This window comes from Eptatretus burgeri, chromosome 16, assembly GCF_056783735.1.
Source record: "Eptatretus burgeri isolate ZD-2024b chromosome 16, Ebu_testis_v1, whole genome shotgun sequence".
NCBI classification, from domain to species: Eukaryota; Metazoa; Chordata; class Myxini; order Myxiniformes; family Myxinidae; genus Eptatretus; species Eptatretus burgeri.
In genome coordinates, this window is record NC_140976.1 from 36,845,338 (window position 1) to 36,867,837 (window position 22,500).

The 22,500-nt window shown below is 41.7% G+C and overlaps 1 protein-coding gene across 6 annotated transcripts in view; it reads left to right on the forward strand.

Annotated features, from left to right (window-relative positions):
- Positions 1 to 22,500, forward strand: part of LOC147010863 (teneurin-3-like) — a 417,211-nt gene that overhangs the window by 261,544 nt on the left and 133,167 nt on the right. For 5 of the 6 annotated variants that reach the window (XM_085858959.1, XM_085858958.1, XM_085858960.1 and 2 more), the window contains 6 exons: positions 4,312 to 4,512; positions 5,457 to 5,642; positions 12,473 to 12,499; positions 14,361 to 14,507; positions 14,754 to 14,970; positions 15,865 to 15,984. In XM_085858959.1, the coding sequence (XP_085715085.1) occupies positions 4,312 to 4,512; positions 5,457 to 5,642; positions 12,473 to 12,499; positions 14,361 to 14,507; positions 14,754 to 14,970; positions 15,865 to 15,984 (898 nt within the window). The remainder of the gene's footprint in view (positions 1 to 4,311; positions 4,513 to 5,456; positions 5,643 to 12,472; positions 12,500 to 14,360; positions 14,508 to 14,753; positions 14,971 to 15,864; positions 15,985 to 22,500) is intronic. The other variant, XM_085858961.1, reaches the window with a different exon arrangement.

Genomic DNA, 22,500 nt, shown 5'->3' on the forward strand with positions numbered 1-22,500 from the left:
TACACACACATACACACACACACACACTGACACACTGATACACACACATACACACACACACACACACACACACACACACACACACACACACACACACTGACACATGCACACAGACATGTATTTGTATAGACGATAGAGGTGGGAGTAAAAGTTGTAGTTGTAGTATAAGTAGTCATATAAGTCAGAGTAATAGTAGTGGAATATGTAGTCATAATTTTCATAGTATATGGAGTAGTAATAGTAGTCATATAAGTAGCAGTAATAGTCGTAGTATCAGGCGTAATAATAGTACTGTACTAGTAAGAATAGTCGTATAAGTGGTAGTAATAGTAGTAGTATATGAAGTAGTAATAGTCGTAGTAATAGTAGCAGTATAAATTACAGTTGTATAAATAATTATAGTTGTAGTCGATGATAATGATAATGCCTTTCTATTACAATGCACCAATGATGTACTCATTAAAATAACATTTAATGAATCCTCTGTGTAGAAAGAAATGGATTCCAAATCATTACGCAAAGTGGATGGAAATCGTACTTTCAGGACAAATCTTGGACATTTGTGATGTTGTTTTATTTAATTTAAAAATCTCACAACAAATCAATAACTTTTATCTTCAAGACAATGAACGAATAACAACTCGTTAAGAGACTCGTTATAATGATCAAAACAACCATCATTGGTATCAAGAAGCAATGGGATTGACATTAGCAATTACATATTGGATTAGGTGCAACGACTAATTCAGCCTGCTGGTTGTACCATCTACTGAGGCACACTACTGCCTCCTGTAGGTTAGAGAAGGAATTTGTCATTTGTTTCAGGTGCCAGCGATAACTTGCCTACTCTTCACTAAGGACACCATGGGGTCTTTAACTAGCACAAGCAGATAGGACAGCCAGTTTAACATTCATCCGAGGGACGGAACACTCTGAGTGCTACTTCACATGCAGACGGTTCCATTACAGACTGTTTAGAGTTGGGGTGGGATTCAAACCCATGATAGGTAGCTCAAAGGTAAACGTGTTCCCACTGTACCATAGTCGCAGACTCAATGTTCTCGTAACAAGAGTTGCAAAAGCTCTTGTTTTATATCAATTATCAGCGTCATGCTTTAAAATAAATATTCAGTTCACAAATTTACTTTTAATCTCCAATTCACCCAATTTTTACTGCGATGTTATTTTCTCCACATTGAACCGGTGTGACAACTCTCCATCACCTTGTAGTGGATACAGCCAGGTGTTTTAATTACTTGTTCAGGTGTTATTTTTTGATAGTTGATTGAAGTGTGACATAAACAAACACTTTCTCTTCTCTCAGACGTAAGTGTGTGTGGATAGAGCCTAACCTCAAACGACCAGCTTTGGTTCGGAGAGCATTCATTTTGGAAAAGTGAACAAGGTGCAACATGTTCCCAAAGTCATGGTACTATCCGAATGTGGACTTTTAAAGCTGCAGAGTCAAGGTGGGTATCGGTATAAAGAGTGAATATGAAAAATATCATTCCCTGAAGTTATTTGTTATTATATAGGGAAGAAACACTCAGTGATGATTACAGCTGGATGTGCCAGACATCCTCCGATTCACTCATTTCTGCATTTGATCGTTGAGTTAGGGTTTGCTTTTCTTGCCACCGTTGACTTGCCATTCATAGATGGGATGGCTGGAGAGCATTTAATTTGATTGCCCAATAAAGCATGTCTGCTTGTTGTATCATTATTTATTTTTTTTGCTTATTTTGTCTCCATCGCCATCGACATTTATTTACTTATGATATCTAACTTGCGCTGGATTACTTGATATGTTGACTTGTCATTGGCAAGTCAGAATGCCTTCCTTCAAGTCGAGAAAGAGTGGAAAATTACGTAAAGCCAAATTTAGTCAGTATAGTGATGGGTGGGTGGTCCAGAACTGTAATGTTATGCTATTATATGCAAGAAAATGGGACACAGACATCGCAGTGTGCCTCAGACCGTTGTCATGGTGCTCAACCCATTGTTTGGATAACACCAATTGATATCCTTGAAAGAAAGGGGTTTTTTTTCTTCAATGTCTATGGCTCATGGAGAGGATTGTACTCTATACCGAGGCAGTACAACGGTTCATTTGGGTCGCAAGGTTGGCGTTGAGCTGTCGAGTCTCGGTTCGATCTACAATGGCATCAGACCAATACATAAAGATTGCCATTTTGATGCAGTAACAGCAAGGAGTGCTCTATCTCGGACCAAGCAAGCCCTCCTTGGAATGGGGGATTTAAAGCCGGCTGTGCTGTGTGCGTTTAGCTTCTGGAGGTGAAAGAAAAGAGGTGCCTCCTGTTCTTAAGCCTCCTTGTGTAAACTTGGATAAAACATGTATGACAAGGCCACCAGGTGACATTCTTTCGCATGAATAGAAAATATACAATGAACACAGTACTGTTTGTGGTATTTTGCTCCTTCACAAGCCAGTGCACCCTTATCCCATCAATGGAGATGGTGATGATAGTAAGTGGGAATATTACGTACAAACATAAACTTGAAAATATTTAAGTAAACTTGACTGAGTGCATTGTCTGGATCTTGGGTCAATGAATGTTTCTAAATGTCAATATAGAACTACATCAGGATCATTTGCCGTGCACCAAACATGACCAATTATTTTTTTTAAATCCCTAAACATCTCTACGTTCACGCATTTAAGTTCTAAAATGCATATTTTGACTCAAAGACATTCACTATTGCTCAACAATTTTATTGACAACATGAAACATAAACTTGAAACCTTTCTCTCCACTGAAACAAAAGTCAAATTTCAAAAAGAAATAACTGAGATGGAGAGAGGTTATTAGTCCCCTAATCGGTATCACCGGAGGGGACCATAGGTTTGCTCTCGATCTGTTAATCTGTCTTTCCCACCTGTGGTTTTCCAGACTTCCCCCCCCCCCCATACCCTTTAACATATTAAACTGAAACTTGGTAGGTGGCTTTATTCTGATAAGTTACAGAACAAGTTTGAGTTTCAGGGCATTTCGTCAATTTTTCAGTTTTGTCCTTTTTAACCTTAGAAAATACCGCATGTTATGCATGGGTCAGCGTTCAGCTGCCCTGACTCCTGACTCCACCCCACTGCTTTACACCCACTGACTAGACAGCTGGCCTGACTCCACCCCAATAAAATAATGCGTTGCCATTGCATGAAGCAGCACAGATCGGCAGGCCTCAGGCCTTAGTACTGAGTGTTAGTCCATGGTCCAGTGGAATTGGAATGATCCCAGGAGTATAACCACAATGTATCATATTTGTTCATAATTCATATGCATGTTTTGCTTCATGTATGTACATCTGATTTAAAAAAAAAAAAAATGAAATAGGCAAAGCCAAGAAATAAACGAAATACTGTGGGTTAGAGTTTCTTCTTCTTCATTGTGGTTCTGTTATCGGCTTGAGCGTGCGTTAAAGCAAACTAATTTTTATCTCCCCAACATTCAGTGGGACCAGTAGGGGACGTATTTCAAAGCAATTCTCGTTCTTGTTGTGTCTGATCATGATCAACTTCTTCACCTTTTAATTACTTTTCTCAGCCAGACATTGAAAGCAGTATGCTACCCGCCATGGGAAAGGAGGTAAAAAGTGGGTGTGAGCCCCCTTCCTCTTGCATTGAAGGACTCCCATCTGAATCGTCACATTTTCTGCTTACTTGGGCTGCCTTTAGTCCTTATAAAGACTGGCCTTCCATTGTGTTTCCATTTTACTTCGTTCCATGAAGCAAACACACGGTGAATGTAGCGTCAGGTAATTCCTATACATTTTCCATGAAGGTTGCATTGTCTCTCCCACTCATGGTCACAATAAAGATATGTGATGTCACACGTTTGTGTAACACCCAATCATAGAGTCACAAATACAAGTGACATCACCACTGCATTTTGACCAATCATGGAGAAGACATGCTGCCTCTTTGGAAATTACTGGACAATTCACCGAATTAACTTATTTTGCCTTTTTATTATTTTGCTTTACATCAATAACTCGTCATGGAATTTATACATAAATCACATGTAAGACAAAGACCTTAAGAGATATCGGTGTGCTTTACATGCATTTACAAGGACACGAGTCAGCAAAGGATGAATCAACACATTGTACACAATTTGAACCTGGGATCCTAAGATTGTGAGCTGTGTGCTCAGGTGAGAATGCTAAACAGGCCAGAGTGAAATTGTACCACCTCTATATCATCGTTGTCCATTTGCTCACCTCCCTGTCATCCAATACTTCTGCTATCCAACTGTTCTTTCCTTTCCTTGTGTCTTACGTTTACACCCCCAGTGGATTGTGAAGACCCCAGCTGTGGCGGTCGTGGAGTGTGTGTGGCCGGTCACTGTTGGTGTCAGGCTGGTTGGGCTGGGCCTCGCTGTGGCCGACCGCAGCCCACCTGCCCCGAGGCCTGCTCTGGACACGGCCGCTATGATGCGGCTACCCGTTCCTGCCTTTGTGACCCAGGCTGGGAAGGAGAAAGCTGTGAGAAGGGTAAGACTTATGCTCGTTGATTTTGGATTCACACACGTGCCATCCTTCCGCCAATAAGCAGATTTCTGAAAGTGTTCATCAATTGGTTGATGTAAAGATGAAAAAGGTCTTTTAATTTTCTTCTCTCCCACTAATGACGAGACGACGTATGCTTGCTGGTACTTAGGGTTGGTTTCATATAATATAGGGTCCATTGGAAAGCTTTTAAATCTTAAACATAGATATCTCATTACCATTTAATTGTTTGTTTGTAAAAAAAATAATAATAATAATTATCTCACGTGCACATGTTGATTTATTTAATTCTTATCCACTTTATCCTTCGATCATTTTTAGCGCATGGTGACTTTATCAGAGAGAGAGAGAAAGAGATATATATGTGATCTGGATAACAAGCTAGTGTAACAGTGACAAATCACACAGTGACAAGCATTTAACCTTACCTCTGAGTTTAATTACAACCAATTTATCAATTACACATTGTGAATTGAATGGCTTCGGGCTGTTGCAGCTAGATATCAAATTAAATTTTTTTGCATCTCCCTTTGCAACATTCATAGACAAATTAAAGTTGCTTTCTGCGAGTTGGTCCGAGTTCTGATTACCTGCAGTCTCTTGGTTGTTGTGTTTTTTGTTTTTTTTTTCCGTCGATACATATTTTTTAATGCAGTGTTACGATGGGTGTTGTGTCTTAGTCCCTAAATTATAATCCGAGCAGTCGGGTTTCCCATCTGGCAGTACGAGGGTTTTTGGATTCAAATTCAAATTTGCTTGCTCCTGCTGGGAACCTTGTTTGTCTGACTCACCCAATTCCTTTCGTTACCAAGTCTTCTTTCTGGCTCTTCCATGAGCTTTGATGATGTGGATAAAAAAAATAAAAGGATCTGTTCATAGTCAGCCTTTCCACATAAGATCTCTACCCTACCTGCACCCTCTTACTACAGAGGTGTGCGCCCAGGATTGCGGAGAGCACGGCGATTGTGTTCATGGCCAGTGTCGTTGTGACGAAGGCTGGGTGGGCCCTGAGTGCGTTCGTCGCCGGTGCCCACGGCCTTGCGGCGTTCACGGATCATGCCAACAGGGCCGTTGCCTCTGCCAAGATGGCTGGCATGGCGACAGCTGCTCCATAGGTAGGTGTTCAGCATCGTGTACCTTGCGCAGTGTTCTATATAATATACCATCTGCCATATCATATTGCCTTTGCACTTTAAATTAAAATTTACACTTAAATAGCCAGGATTTAAACAATTTCCTGAAAAACAACATCACTGTTAACGTTAAATGTTCATAACCCAAACCAAATGCACATAACCCCATAGACACGGACAGACGAACCGTTTTTTAAATAAGCATCCAGATTACAATGGCTGTGTACGCACTTTGGTTTATCCATCCATGGGGATATCAAGAAGTTTGTCGAAACATAAGTTCAAAGGGCTTTCAGGAAGCTTTAAAAGGGTCACTGTGACCTATTTAAATTGACCTCGTTTTTTGAGGATTCTATCCAATCCTTCTGCACTATTAAATAGTTATATGAGACGAATCGGAATAATAAAAATTTCACTAAACATCGTTGTGGTGATGACCTGATGTATGTCAAAAACCGAAACTGGAGTGAGATTGCCTTGCTGCCCGAGACCTGCATTTTCATTCATCTGGTACGATTCAGAGGCCCATAAATAGTTAAACCTTTTTGTCAATTCTATACCCATGGATTTCAATAATAATAACAACAGTAATGATCATAATAATAATAAGAATAGTCATAATATTTGAAAACGGAATATGAAAGGGACTTGGATGAAAGAGCTAGCTGAATGACCTCGAGGTATGCACACTTGCTCTCAGCTAATTAGCCTGGGTTTGAATCTCAGGTTCGAAGCTCAGCCGAGCTACACACTATCATTCTGGTGTTTTGCAGGCAGGGTGATTCATCAATGTGTGTTCTGTCTCTCAGGTGGATATTAACCATTAACCTGGATGTCCTGTCTGCCAGAATTAGTTGGTGGACACTGAAGTTCCCACTGTGTCCTTTGTGAAGAGTTGGCGAGTTATCGCAGGTACCCTTAACAAATTACCAATTCCTACCCTGACCTGTGTTGGAGTCGCAACCCGTCCAGGATTGTAGCCCGAGCCAAGAAAATGCTTCATGAGTTCCCATGCTTTGTGTAGAGCATGGTTTATGAATCTTAGATGAAAAATATATTGTCTTTAATGGCAACTCTCATTTGACCAGAAATAATGAGTGCTGCTTGAGTCATCATATCAGGGAAAATGGATTCTCATTGTACATTTGGAAACATTATTTGGGACAAAGAAACTGTTGTTTTTGGTGTTTGTTTGTTTTTGTACCACTGTATCAACAAATGTTAATCAAGGATACTGTATCAACAAGGATACTGCTGTATCAATAAATGTTTTGTGTGTTTAAACAAAGCAGTATAATTGGTTTGCATCTCAATGTAACATCAATAGATGACACTTCATGTAAACTCTTTCTTTAATGATCTTTTTGTTATATAAAGTATACGATTACTCATTGAAAATAAATGTGTTGTTTGGTATCCAATGTGTTCATGAGGGATGCTCATCAGACCAATGGGATGGTGACACAGCTCAGTGGCATGCTCGATTCTGAGTTGCCCAGTCTAACTTTCAATACCCAATGAAATAGGATCAGATTACAAACTATCATCCTGGTGCCTCACAAGCTTGAGTTGCATCAGGAAGTATCTTTGAAGGAGACATTAAGTCAGCTGTCTTGTCTGCACTCATGTTGTGAACGCTGAATATCCCACAATGACTTTCATAAAGAGTAGGTCATTGTGTGCTATTCCCTTGTCCAAATTTTTATTTCATGATTCTCTGCTCAAACGATGCTCTCAATGATCCTATTGGTGCCAGAAGCCAAAATGGCATCCAAATATTAAGGGATATTAATAAAAGGAACATCCTAACTATGAGTAGTACAATTATACACATTGATTCTCTTCATTATCTCCACCACCGAAGGTAGACAGAGGTTATGTTTTCACCTGTCTGTCGATCTGTCTGTTTGTGTGCAGGGATATCTCAAAAAGTTATGGATGAATTCCGACAAAACATTGTGGACAGTTTGGGTGCGTAAAAAAATTATTTTTTTATTTTTTGAAGTGATTCTTCACCATTGCAAGATGGAATCAAAAACGATATACAGTACTGTATGGCATGATATTTCAAAAAGTTATGGACGGATTATGACAAAACTTGGTGGATGGTAGGTGACAAGAACAAGCCAATTAGATTTTGGTTAATCTTCGGATCCAGATCCAGCCTATCAGTGGGATACAAAACAACCTGTTCAGCCTTGCTCTACCGAGTGCCATTTTAGTTCCTCAATGGATACATCATCTGTTGGCAAAATAAACATTTCTGCCACATTCATTTCTTACACATCTGTGTCTGTTTGCATCAATTTTTCAGGCACCGATTTTCCCATATCCCACAAAAGTGCGAACAGAACCTCATCCTACAGTGAATTTCATTGGACTTAACCTTCTGTCCACTTGCATACATTGACATTGCAGGCAATGGAAACTGTTTTACTCAAGGAATACAGCAAATGCTTTCATATTAGAGGTGTATTTACTGCTGCATTCTATCCTCCACCATTCAAATTAATGACCTCACTGAAGGCAAGGAGCAGGCAAAAAAAATGTGCCACTTGAGAGGGGCATGGAAATTTTGATCTGCAGTCTCTACGGAATGGTCCTGCAGGAGGAGCAGTTTAGGTGTCTTCCTCCTCCTGGCTTACCTCAACATCTGCTACTTCACTGTTCACCCTCAAAATTTTATCCCATTTCTTCTCGCATGTCACAGATCAATTTGTAGTCATCGATCGATCGATCTCTCCCTCTCCCTCTACCTCCCCCTGCCCCTCCCCCTTTCCCTCTCCCTCTCCCTCCCCTCTCCCGCACTCTCTCTCTCTCTCTCTCTCTCTCTCTCTCTCTCTCTCTCTCTCTCTCTCTCTCTCTCTCTCTCTCTCTCTCTCTCTCTCTCTCTCTCTCTCTCTAACCCTCTCTCCCTCTCTCCCTCTCCCCCTCCCCCTCTCCCTCTCCCTCTCCCCCTCCCCCTCTCCCTCTCCCTCTCCCTCTCCCTCTCTCTCTCTAACCCATTCTCTCTCTCCCTCTCTCCCTCCCTCAGTGTATTTCATAATGTTGTTCTCTTGATTTACATCAAACATGAAGTTAACTTTTGAAATTTGAACAGATTCTCTGGCAACTGATAAGTCAGAAGTTAAACTTTTCCAAAATTTATTTATTTTTGTTCTGCTTTGCTTGCTGAATCAATGCTATACCATCAATAACAGTTGTAAATATCAATAACAGTCCTCCACTCCAACCTGGATCTTCTGTAAAAGCCCTTTCTCACCTCCTTGATAGATACTCTCAGCGACTGACAATTCTCCCAACTGTTCTTGTGTTAAAGTTGAAGCAAAATACCTGTTTAATAAGCCTGCCATCTCACTTTCATCACATACCACTCTCCCGGTGCTATTCCTAAATGGGCCCACTCTGGTCCTAACCTGTTCTTTTCCCCTGATATACTTAAAGAAAGCCTTGCTATTATGTTTAATATTCTTAGCCATGTCCTTCTCATACTCTCTTTTGGCATGCCGAGTTATTTTCTTAACTTGCCTCTGTTTACTCAGATAGTGATGTAAATCGAACTCCAGTTCTGTTATTTTAAACCTAATGAACGTCTTCTGCTTCTCCTTAATTAAGACCCAGTCTTAATTTAGCATTTGTCTTTTTAAAATTAATTTATTTATTTACAATAAACCGATCCACCTTTTCTCTTCTGGCTGGATTTCATATCAAAGACAAATTATGCAACAATTTTCTATCGGCTTCATGTTTCTTATCCAGCGTTGTGCTATTCCCATAGTCAATAACATGTTTCATGCAAACTTCATTAATCCTATTTCAGGTCTGCTTCAAGGCATAGGGCTTCCATCCTCATCTAATCTTTGATCTAAATTTGTTCTGGGGCCATACATACTATATCCAGTGAGCTGAATATCTTGCGACATGTTGAAAATTTATTTCCTGATTAAAAACTCTTGTATATCACCTCCAGTTTTACGGATATCACCTTTAGAGATAAATGGACACTGTTCCCACACACTGAACATGCCCCCTGAGTAGAACTCGATAATTTTAACTTTTCATGTTTTACAACATTTTTTACTATCAGTTTTCTTTTTACACTTAATATTATACATTTTATACAATACATTATTTTTACAACACATTTTATTTTTAAAATAATTTTAAAATCCAACTTTAACTTTTCCACACCATGAGTAAGCCTTATATATTGGCTCAGTATAAATATTTATATCTTAATTTGTAAAACATGAAGCATCTTCAAAAAAGTTTTCAGTCTGTCATCCATTTCTTTCACATTAAAAATTATATCTACATCGATTCCTTTTCATGTAGGAACTACCTTTTCAAAATATTCTGCTATTCATCTTTTCAAATTTCATAATACTTTATTCTATGTCAAAACCACTCATTTTAATCATCATGTCTTTTTTTGGAAAAACTTGGTCTAATTCCTTTAACCTCTCTTTGATTTCCTTTTCATTTTATACATTATTCATTTATTCCTTGGAAGGTTTTACTTTCCCAACAAAATATCACGTCAAAGTAGCTGCATCATTGCTTCAAATAGCCACATATATAACCATTTCCCTATCCTTTTCATTATCCATATCTGTAATATTCATATGTGCTTCTTCTATGAAGAGTTTGGAAGAAACATAATCTGTGATTTCTCACATTACTAGAACACTTATTTTCAAGATTAAGCATCGCAATTTGTTAAATAGAATCATTTACTTGGCAGAAAATGTATCATCATGGGTACTATCCATTTCCTCACTTTCCTCTTTAACTTCTTCTTCCACCTCTTCTTCAACCTCTTTTTCTTCTTTGTCATTATCAACATCTTGACCAATAATTGAGCCAATTGGTATTGAACATATTTATTAAAATATTGAATACCTTTTTCTTGGAATTTACCTGAAACACAAAAATGATAATTTTCTGGAAACTTTATCCTTCTTCCTGCCATTTATGTAGCAGTATTATTGATGTTTCAAAAATGTATGAAAGATAAACATGATGACAAGAAATACCTCTCCATCTTCCTGTTGCTAAATTGGTTGGAGTAAATATGACTTTAGTCGATGTTCCCATATCTTCTCTGATTGCAGACTACGCCAAGGTACAGTATGTGTTCAGTTCACCTCAGCACATTTTGTCAATGTTTGAATTAGCTTTTCTAACTAATTGTCTATAAGATGGAAGTGAACCGTGGTAATCGCTACAAAACATAATGCTCAATATCATTAAAGGCCCCAAGTACACAGTGACACTTTTTAATGGTTTGTAATTTGCAAGAGAATATCAAATTTGTAATGGTTTCAAGTAAAATTTAAAGCATTATTATTGAAAAGTAGATTTGAAAAATAAACATCCAATCGTGTTCGACACACTCATGAGATTTTGCAGCTAATCGTGGACCCACAAGGCACAACCTGTTTTCTTACAAGGAAAAGAGTGGGGAATTCACCAAAGTTGTGTTTCCTTGTCAATGATGCAATTGTTTCACAAATGTATGGATGAATAATAATGATAATGAGGCCCATACTATTTACAAAGATCTGGGATGTGTCATGGCTCGTCACAAAACATTTCTAGGCTTGAACTAATCCTGGATGGGTCACCACTCCAACATACAATATGTGAATGAAGGTGTTTTGAGAAGGAATTAATAATTTGTTCAAGATACAATGATAACTCATCTCCTCTTCGCAAAGGACACCATGGGATCTTCAACGTCCACCATTTGAATATATTAGTTTATCCACTTGGTACTTGACAGTCAATGAAAAATGTCTCTACTGTCACAAATGTTATTGCACAAATGTTTTAATTACAGTCTATCTATTCGGATAACTTTTCTGCAAAAATGGAGTCTCGATACTTCTTTTAACAACCACAATTAACATCCACATTCTTGTGGAGTCAGTGATTGAGCAGATCCCAGTGTTGGTGGACAGCTTGACGTCTATCCGAGGGACAGGGCACACATTGATGCCTCGCCCTGCCTGTGAAACACTAGGATGGGGATTTTAAGTTGGGTTGGGATTCAAACCCAGGCTAGACAGCTGAGTCGAGTGTGCATACCTCCAGGATATCCTGGCAGCCCACGTGCGTTTGAGCTAATATTTGAAAGCTACAAAATGAATTTGTGAAAATGTTAAATGAATGAATAAAACAAACTTGGAATGAATGAAATTTATTCCACTATTTTAGTTTGATGTTTTGTAATTAATTGCACAGCCAGTTTTTGAGGTGTGACATATGTACATGCATATATTTATTTACATTTATTTACATATATTTATTTACATTTATTTACACCCTATATATATACATATACATGTGTATATACATACATATTTTTTTTGTCACGGATACTCCCCCATTACCTCATACATATTGAAATTGTGAATGTTATGTTGGATGAAAGTTCCTTATTTAGTCGAGGCAGCCATTATGAAGGTCGTTATCTATTATATCTCCAGGTAATATTGGTCGTGTATTTTTGGAGTCACAATGGAAATGTTCACTGGACCGGCTAAGGGTAGTGTTCATATTGCCTGGTTTGTTTTATAAATTGTAGGAATACATAAAGCACTCGATCATGGAAAGCTTTCGTACACCGTTTGGCATAAATGATAATTACAATGTAATGCAAATGTGCGGAAAATACATTTATGATATTTTATTGTTCTCCAGTGCACTGTTATGTTAAACTCATCAGCAATCTGCTCTTTCTATACCTTCTTCCTGATTAAATTATTTATTTGTCTGACTGGTTCTGGTGCCTCTGTTTTTTTTACAAGCTTACTATCTGGAAAACGTAGTTAAAGGTAGGTTTTGATTTGTATTGCTTCTGTAAACTACCTCACTGTATATGACTGCACCCAACCATACCTTTGCCTTTTCCAAATGATTCCGAGGTACATTGAAGAGGTTCTACAAACGAGACACAATGTAGAAGAGGAACGACAAATATTTATTTTTATTTTTCAATACCTATAATATCGATTGATTAATCATGGAAAAAAAATACCTTGGTTTGTCACAATGGACAATTGTGATGATGATCTCATTTGTAGCTCATTTACTGTGTGTGTGTGTGTGTGTGTGTGTGTGTGTGTGTGTGTGTGTGTGTGTGTGTGTGTGTATGTGTGTGTGTGTGTGTGTGTGTGTGTGTGTGTGTGTGTGTGTGTGTGTGTGTGTGTGTGTGTGTGTGTGTGTGTGTTACTCACACATTCATGCTCCCTCCACAAGCCTTGGATGTCTAAAAAATAAAAGGATTGTACCATATGATAGATAACATTTGAAGTATATTGGTTTGCGGGCACCAGCAGTGACCACTATTTTCGTTGTGTCTGTGTGTCTGTCTGTCTGTGACACTCTCCAGAGCATAGCTCCGTGACGTTTGATGCGATCTTGATTAAACTTGGACACAAGCTAGATATCATGGTCTAGTTGTGTTATTTTGTATGAGGGGCATCCCACGCCCCTTGTGGGCGGAGCCACGCCCTCTTGAACTTTTTATTTATTTTTATTTTTTTCTCGATTTTCTTCTCGCAATTTCATTTCCTAGAAGCTGTGCGTAATGTCCATAAGTACAACATATAAAAAATACGATTTGATTTCATCAATTTTGACGGAAGAGATAGGTTTTTACAGTCGGGCTTCCTCAATAATGCCCACGAACCATCGTCGCCTCTCGGCTTGTATTTTATTTTATTAAGCTACATACAGATCCTGGTCGATTTAATAGGATTTATTCTAATATGGTGAAATACCATGGTGAGACATTATATTGCTCAATTCTAACCTTGAAATTATTTATCATGAAGTCCACAAGGAGCTGAAGGGTTTCTCTCGAGATAACCACTTCACTGAGTAAATATTTTTGTGTTGTTTATACAGAGGAATAAGAGAGAATCTTTGGGATAAATGTGCCATTCAAGTTCATCTCACAGATACTCCTTTGGATTGAGATCATATGAACTATGGCCTTAAAAGAGACCTGAGGTTTCTGGATCGGTTGCACGAATGTGTTGTAATATTCACTTTTTCGGTGAAGTTTGACAGTATTTTACCAGACTCAGTGTTGTAATGGTTTGAGGATCCACTCTGAGTCTGGGAATGCGGCAATTCAAACCCTGGCCGAATCATACCAAGACATAAAAATTATGCGTGCTCCTTCTTTGCATGACACTCAGCATTTAAAAGGTTTGTAGGCAGCAAGGCCAAACAACCATTGTGCAGGTGTTGATGGGCCTATTGGCCTCCTTGTGCATTGAAGTTCCTTAGACGGGAAGTCATATTGGTGGGCGGACTTGATTTTTAGACTTCCTGCCATCGAACATTTCTGTTGTTTGAGCATCTTCGCTTTTTGATGACATTAGACATAACAGCTTTCTATTACTGCCTTTATATCTTGTTCTCACTGTTTAGCTCAACGACTCTTCTTTGACAACCACTTATTTGCTTTACAAGATCCGGTGCACTCCAATCACTAACATCTCTGAGCAGTCAAACTTTGTTGCTTTGTTACTGTGGCACCTGCTCAAAATCCACATTGTTTGACTCTTTTGAGATTTCTATGAAAATGTGCAATCCTATAATATATATTCAATTGTACACTGCTCTGTTGTGTTTTGCTGGAGTATATTTTTTTTAACCATGCCACACTATATGACATTACTACAGAAGGCTGCCCTGGTCTGTGCCATGGCCATGGCAGCTGCAAGCTTGCTGGAGGTGCATGGAGCTGCCAGTGCCAGCCGGGTTGGCGTGGAGCAGGATGCCAGCTGCCAACGGAGACAGCTTGTGGTGATGGGAGGGATAATGATGGGGGTGAGACCCTTATGTCATACCCTAAACTCTTGCTCCCCAAAACTATTGTGCCCCAAATTTAGGGCACACAAAATCATCAAATAATTTTCCTTTATATCGCTCATATTGTGACCTTTCCTTCCTTGGTACCTAACAAACAAGTCTGAATTATCAGTCTGGTAGTTTCATTCTGATGTTATTCACTGGATAAAAATAATGTCATAACCATAACCTCTGTTACAAACGACGCCATTGTTACATTCACAGATGATCTCGCCGACTGTGATGACCCAGACTGCTGTGACCACACACGTTGTGCTCGCACTGCAGGGTGCCAGTCGGCACCCGATCCTGTGGTTCGAGCTCGGATCGCAGGTCTACCAACACGTGCTCGCCATTTCCCATCATTTCTGGAGCGTGTGCGATTTCTGATTGGCCAGGATGGAGTGCACGTGATGAGATCTGAGAACCTTCTCAACACCACGTATGTCGGAATCTTATTTGTGGTTTTCCATTTTTCATCTGTGTATTCAGAGCGTGACAAGCTGTCCGGATGATCGTTGATTTTGGATGACAGGTGTATGTATTTCTGGACTTTATGTAAGTCTTCAAAAAGCTTAACCGTTCAGGAGGTGGTAGATGCATACGAAGATATTTATTTATTTTCTCCCCCTCGTTTTCTCCACTCTCTTTTCAACCTTCGTCTCATCGCATCTCTTTTTTTTAATTGCTTTGGCTTATGTATTTATCTCTCACGACACTATGGGGTGCTGTTCATAACTGTCGACCAAACCTTATATGAATACAAATCTGCATTCACCATTTTCTCTCCGTGCCATTTGTCTATATAGCTTGTAATTTTTATTCTTTAATGGATTTATTTTTCCAAATCACTAAAAAATCCCACTGTAAGCTGGCCTGGGATTCGGCGACACTGATAATCCACAGTGTCGACAGTATCGACATTTGTGCAGACCAAACGTTCTTCACTTCTTGGGGATTTCATGCCAATCGCCCGACTTGGGCTTATGCTGGATTCCCACACAATGGACCGTTTCCTTATCATAAGGATGCATTGTCCCACAATGGAGCACCATGCTAATTATGAACTTTATCTGAAGCTCATTACATGAGCCGCTTTGCTGCTCGACCGCCTGTGTGTTCACAAGATAGGAAAGAACCGACCTGCAGACCGGACAGTTGGGTAATTGTCATTCTCCACACATTGTCTGTTAATTTTGAGTGTTCTCACTTGATTGAAATAACAAACATGTTTTTCAAACTCAAATGCCTGGCCTACATAAATAAGTACATTTTCTTACTTTTTATGCATTACATCCATTTTACTTCCCCCCTCTTTACTTACCCACATATCCAGGAATGTATGTGTGCTGCGTGGTCAGGTGACCACAGGAGACGGAGCTCCGCTTGTTGGGGTCAATGTGACCTTTGAGGGTTTTCCTCACCTGGGCTACACTCTCAGCAGGCACGATGGCTTGTAAGTCCTCATACATTAATGGAATGATTACATCTTTATGGTCAGACTTTTTCCAGCTGGAAGAAGATCCTCAGAAAAGTACCTGTACAACAGAGTTTGGCAATGCAGCTTGATGAGATCAACATCAACTTTCTTGTCTGAGTTTTCATGTGTAACAGCGAACAGAACTGTCATAGCTCAGTGAATCGAAATTTGACTAGTTTGATTCTCACATTTTATCATAGCTAAAGTTCAATGGGTCAGCTTGAAAAACAATCAGATGTATGAAACAAATATTGCATCACGTGAAAGATTGCATGCACGAGTTGCTGAAACACAGGCGTGTTGCTTGCTTTGCTCACTTTGATGTCATCACCAAGGCAAGAAGGGAGAGAAACGGCCTCAAATGCAGATTTCACCAAAATACAGTCTGACATGATGACACAGAGTTAGCACACTACCTTTTATCTGTCTAGCCTAGCTTGGGTTTGATTCCTGACAGCTTGGATTAGTCCTTTGCAGACAAAACGATGCAGACACATCAATGTGTGCGCTGTCCCTCGGACGGCTGTTAATCTGGGTGTTTCATCTGCTATAATTATCTGGTTGATATTAATGATCCCACGGTGATTTTCTTACCTGAAACACACCTAGCCTGTTTAGACATCCATTACACAGTGACAGAGGTTTTTGTGTTGTAGCCAGGAAAGGTATTTAAAGTTAATATTAAACTTCCAGCTTGGGTTGCCATCAATGTAAAACATAGAACCATGCAGCCACTGCCTCATGCAGTGTCGGCTGCTACACTGCTAACCTCAACATCAGACTACATGGCTTTAGAAGCCTCATTTTGGCAGAAGCATGAGCCCACAATCTGGGGAAAAGAATCAATCCATGGATGCATTTCTGGCTCACTGGCTCTCAACAGCACAGAGTGGATTCCCCGTAAAAAGGGAATTGACACTTGACTGTGAGGCAGTGTATACCTTGAGCTCATCGCAATTGGTAATGGGTACCTAAATAAGGTGGATGTGTGGCAAGTACCCCCTCTTTGTCAGAACCTCTGCAGTTATGAGGGGTGTGGGTGTGGGTGTGGGTGTGGGTGTGTGGGTGTGTGGGTGTGTGGGTGTGTGGGTGTGTGGGTGTGTGGGTGTGTGGGTGTGTGGGTGTGTGGGTGTGTGGGTGTGTTTTTTGAATATAAACAAATCAAACGTCCCAACTTGATGAGGCAGCAAAGCACAGATGCAGTCCCATCACAGCACTTGCTGCATGACCAGTTTGCAACAAGTGTCGTCTGTCACACAAACACATTGTCTCTGCCCTGATGATCACCAGTTAGGATGTTTGCAGTCAGGAATAATAAATTAAATGAAAGGAGCAGACTGACCCTAGATGTGACAAGAGAGTGACGTCATGACGTCATGCACGTAAATTATGCCAACACATCATCTCCAAACTCGGATGGCGTCCGTGTGGCACTGAGATCTTTGAAGACTGAGATCTATGCCTTTATGATCACGAATAGATGAAAGCAGAGCCACCGATCTAGATGTTGCCCTTGTTATGCCTGGTGTTGGCTTAATGGGTAGAGTGGTGGGCTTTGGATCCTAGGGTCCTGAGTTCAAATCCCGTTCAGCTGTTGAATTAATACCAGGTGGGGTTAACTCAGCCTGTCATCCTTCCGAGGTCGGCAAAATGAGTGCCAGCATGCTGGTATACTGTGTCGGAGTGGCGATTCGTCCAGGATTGTGCCCAATAGCCAAGGAGACTGCTTAAGCAGCACCAACGCTCTGCACAGAGTGTGGACCCAATCTCCTCCGTGTTATGGGCTCGTCAGGATGACATTCTGCCATATCATTTATTCATGACCATACGTGACCATGCATGCTCACTCCGAATCTGATTTGCACATGCTACAAAAACTAAACTCTGGGTAATTCAAAACTAAACCGTCAGTCCTTGACAGTACACTTAACAGAGGGGGGGGGGGGGGGGTGGGGGGGGGGGTGGGGGGAGAGAGAGAGAAATGGGAGAGGAAAGTGGGGAGGGAAGTGAAAGGGGTGGGAGAGAGGGTGAGGGGTGGGGGATGAGGGGAGGAAGGAGGGTGGGAGAGAGAAAGCTAGGAAGGAGTTAGGAAATGGGGGAGAGGGGAGGGAGGGAGAGAGAGAGAGAGGGGGGGGAGAGGTGTGTGAGAGAGAGAAAGAAAGAGATGGGTGGGAGAGTGAGGGGAGGGGAGAGTGGGGAGGGGAGAGGGGAGGATTCCGGCAGAGGTGACGTCCAGTTTCATGTCCATCTGAGCGACGGCACACACATTTATGAATCATACTGCCAAAGAAACACCGGGATGACTGTTTATAGCTGGGTTGGGATTCAAACCCCGGCTAGACAGCTTTGTGAGAGAGCATGCGTACCTTGCGGCTCTCGTGCTGTGATGTGGCTAGTCATTGCTTTGTAACAACTGAAAACATTTTTGACTCATTGTAATCATCTCATCCATTTTGTTTCCTAACTCCAGAGATGTCCCCACATAGAACCGCACCGTGGTATCCCAATTGAAGCTTGTAGAGTTTAAAGTTTGAAGAGCAAATCATGCAAGCACTCCAACAAAACGGTTGATGAAATTTTTTTAAACGAAATGTTTGATTTTGTTTTTTTTGCACGTATTTATCTTTGTCAAAGTGATGAGTCGAATAATGAAATAAGATTGCACAAAAAGGGGTAATGTCAAGATAAAATTGCACACTTTCTGTGAGCGAGACAATGCGGGGCCAAATGCAGGCTGGAGATGACCTGAACTTTGTAACAACTGGAAAGAAGTGGGAGATGGTATCACCACATCTCACAGCACTCTCAGTCCCAGAGTATAGTTCAGACATCAGATTGATCAGTTTTGGTGGCACCCCATGAAGACCAAGAATCCTCCAGAGGGCATCCCGAATCACTGAATCAAAGCTTTGCAGAGATCAACATTGGCTGAAAGCAGCGCCTGCCGAGACTCGTCTGCATTTGATGAGGACCCAAAGAGCAAGGATACTGTCAATCGTTGACCTCTTTTGTGTAAAGCCTGACTGTTCTGGGCGCTCGTGCTCAAGGATGGTGGCGAACCCCATCAAGAATTATACGATCAAAGACCTTGCCAGACACTGATAGCAGTGTCACCCCTCAGTAGTTGTTGCAGTCTTGGCGATCACCCTTCCCTTTCCAGAGAGGGACAACAAGGCCCCTCTTCCAGTCAGTTGGGATGATGCCTGTGTTCCATGCAGAGCAGAAAACTGCATGCAATGACACGAGGGCAGCATTTCCACCAGCCTTGAGAAGTTCAGCATGGATGCCACAGATCCCAGGGGCTTTAACCCATTTCAACCGGTTTAGCACAGCCTATGCTTCCACAAACGAAGGTGGATCACAGTTGATTGGATGGTCAGCAATAAGGATAGTAACACGCCTGACTTCCAACTCAACAGCTGGTGGATCAGCCTGCTACAGCCGCTCAAAGTAATCGGCCCAGCGGGCCTTCACTTCGGACTCCTCTGTCAAGAGCCCACCACCCTCCGCTGTAACTGCAGTCTACCGAGGGACAGGCTTGGAGGGACACAATGTGCAAATTCCCCTGTAAGCAGGAGGAGAATCACTTGACCACAGGTGATGCTCTACCCCCTCACAGATTCCTCACACATCGGCCTCCTTGTCCACTCTCAGCACACGTACAGTTTTATGCCTCAAATCCCTGAACAGCTTAGCTCTGCCATTAAGCCTGGCCCTGTGACTGGTCAATGGTATCCAGTGTTCCTTGAGAGACATAATTATTCTTCATCCAATGGTGAGTTCCAAGATATCCACCGACAACATCAAGGATAGTGGTCTTGAAGGCACTCCACAACTCTTCAGGATTCCCCAAAGCACCCAGACCCCCCCAAATCCCCACTCAGCCTGTTCGCCAACTCCTCAGCTACCCTCTCATCATTGAGTTTGCCAACATCCAGCAGAGGCTGGGATGGTACCATTCTCCTGGATTTCAGCTGCAATTTCAGAGTTGTTCCAACAAGCCTGTGGTCAGTTTTGAGGAACTGAGCACTCCGGTAGCCCCTGCAGTTCTGGATCATCCTCCAGCAACGAACAATGAGCACATGGTCAATCTCCTTTGCCGCACCACCAGCATTGGAATAGCAAGTCCAGCGATGAACCTATGGGTGCTGAAACCATGAACCAGCCTCTCTTAAGTCCATGACTTCTTGCAATGTCAAGGAACTTACTTCTGTTCTGGTTCACAGTTCCAGACCCGGGGGACCAACACATGTCTCATAACCATCCCTATCGGTTGCACACGATGCATTGAAATCCTCCGAGACCAAAGAGTATCTCGCCTGGAGCACTGATCGACCACAGGCTTGAGTGTGGCATCAAATGCGTCCCTCATGGTGAGATCACTCTCCTCCGCTGGAGCAGATACAGAGACCAGGGAAACGACACCCAAGGAGTGATGAATCCTTATTCTCATAATACACTTGTTGACCGTTGTTACCTCAATTATCATTATAGTCAGCTTATTGGACACAGCTACAGCAACTCCTTGGGCATGGTAACCATCAGAGCGATCAGACCAAGAGTAGGTGTAACCACCCGCCATGATCTCACCACCATCCAGTTCTCAGAGAGTGCTGCAATATCGATGTTCAAGTACTGGAGCTCAGATTATAGCAGAGACAGGTGATCATCCTCTGTTAGGGATAGGACATTCCAGGCACCAACCCAAAGGGATCACCTCAGGTTCACCCAAGGAGACCGTCTGCTGGACGACACCTCAGCACCACCCCGACACACACTACCGCAATCCAACCAAAAGAAGGTTACCCCGTCTTTTTCCTCCTATCATTCAAAGAGTGGGAGTCCCGAAGGCTTTGCCCCAATCCCTTCATCCGTTGAGCTGCCTGCAAAGGGCAGCTGCACAGGAGGTACTCCCACGGGGTGGGTTTTGAGTTTTCTTTGTGTTTTTGGACATTTATTAGTATAAATATATAACTGTGAGAAATAGCACAAATTGCAAGTGACGGGTAGGTTGTCTCATTTGTATAAAATGTGTAACAGGAAGAACTTCAATGAGTTACGGATATAGCTCTGGACGATCTTTATTGGTGACGAGCTTTCGGCTAAATAGCCCTTCTTGGGGGCCTGGCGTCACCAAAGTGTGGGCGCATTGCTGACCACCAAACCAAGAGAGCCTTGGCTTTGCTCACCTACCAATCCCGAGGGGATGCCGATTTGGCTTGATTGTCCCGGCCTTGGCTGGGGGTGACCTGCGAGCGGTGGAGGGTCATGGCAGAGGTTGGCTCTGCCGATGAATTCTCCCACTCCTTCTTGATCACGCACCCCACCGGCAATCCCTTCGGCAGTTCTGTGCCTTGTTTCTCGGTGAAGTAAAACTATCTTGGAGATCAAATGACAACCTGCCAGGCCATGGACTGCATCCTGATGATGGGTGCAGATCCCTTGAAGCGCTGGCGAATTTCACCAGGAACCGTCGTAGGGCATGTCTCAAAGCAGTTTCGGTGACTCCCTACTCGTTGGAAGTCGGCAAGGTTAATTGATCCCCAAGCTCCCGTCCTCCGGGTACTTGAGCGCCTACACATCCTGGAGACTCGTGCAGTGGTTTGGGCCAGGCCAGAACTAGGTGCCAGTGTGTTGAGGGAGAGGGGAGGTGTTCCCTGACCCATTCCCTCACGGCGGCACTGGAGTGGACCTGATGGCCTGGCTTCCTAAATTTGAGTGAGTGTACAGGGCATAGATTATACTTATTAAATGAAAAGAGCATGACTGACCCGAGATGTGACATGACACTGACATCATGCACATAAATTATGCCAACACATCACCTCCAAACTAGGATGGTGTCTGTGTTGCATTCAAGTCTTTGAAGACTGAGATTTATGGTCACAAATAAATGAAAGGAGAGCCACCAATCCAGATTTTGCCCTTGTTGTGAACTTGTTAGGATGATATACTGCCAAATTGTTTGCCCATGACAATTCTAAGCTGGTTAATAAATACAGATTGAATCCCCTAACTTGACGAGGCAGCAAAGCACAGATCGAGTCCCATCACAGCAAATGCTGCACAACCTTTGAGCAAGAATAATCCATGGGTAAATGTGTAACAATTGGATCAAAAAAAACAACACAACCACAATATACCACAAGCTGTAGAACGCTATTTACACCTGCACAACTGAGAAGCTCTGTAGTAAATCTCTCTGCTGTAAACCTCACTTTCTGCGATAAAGTAAAGTCTCTGCTGCGGATTGCAAGGCCTCCTCGATTACAAGGTAATGCAAAATGCGTAATTTACCAAGGAAAATGGCCCAGAATGAACATCATTATATTGAAAACAAACAAAGAACACAGCCTCTCGTGCGAAGTATCGGGTTGACTCAGAGTGAAAGACAGCTTTCCAGGTGGCCTCCTTTTCTCGCCATTCCTTGTCATTCATTCAATTGTCATTCATGTCATTCCTACCTTGCCTTCCCACCTTTATTATTCCTTC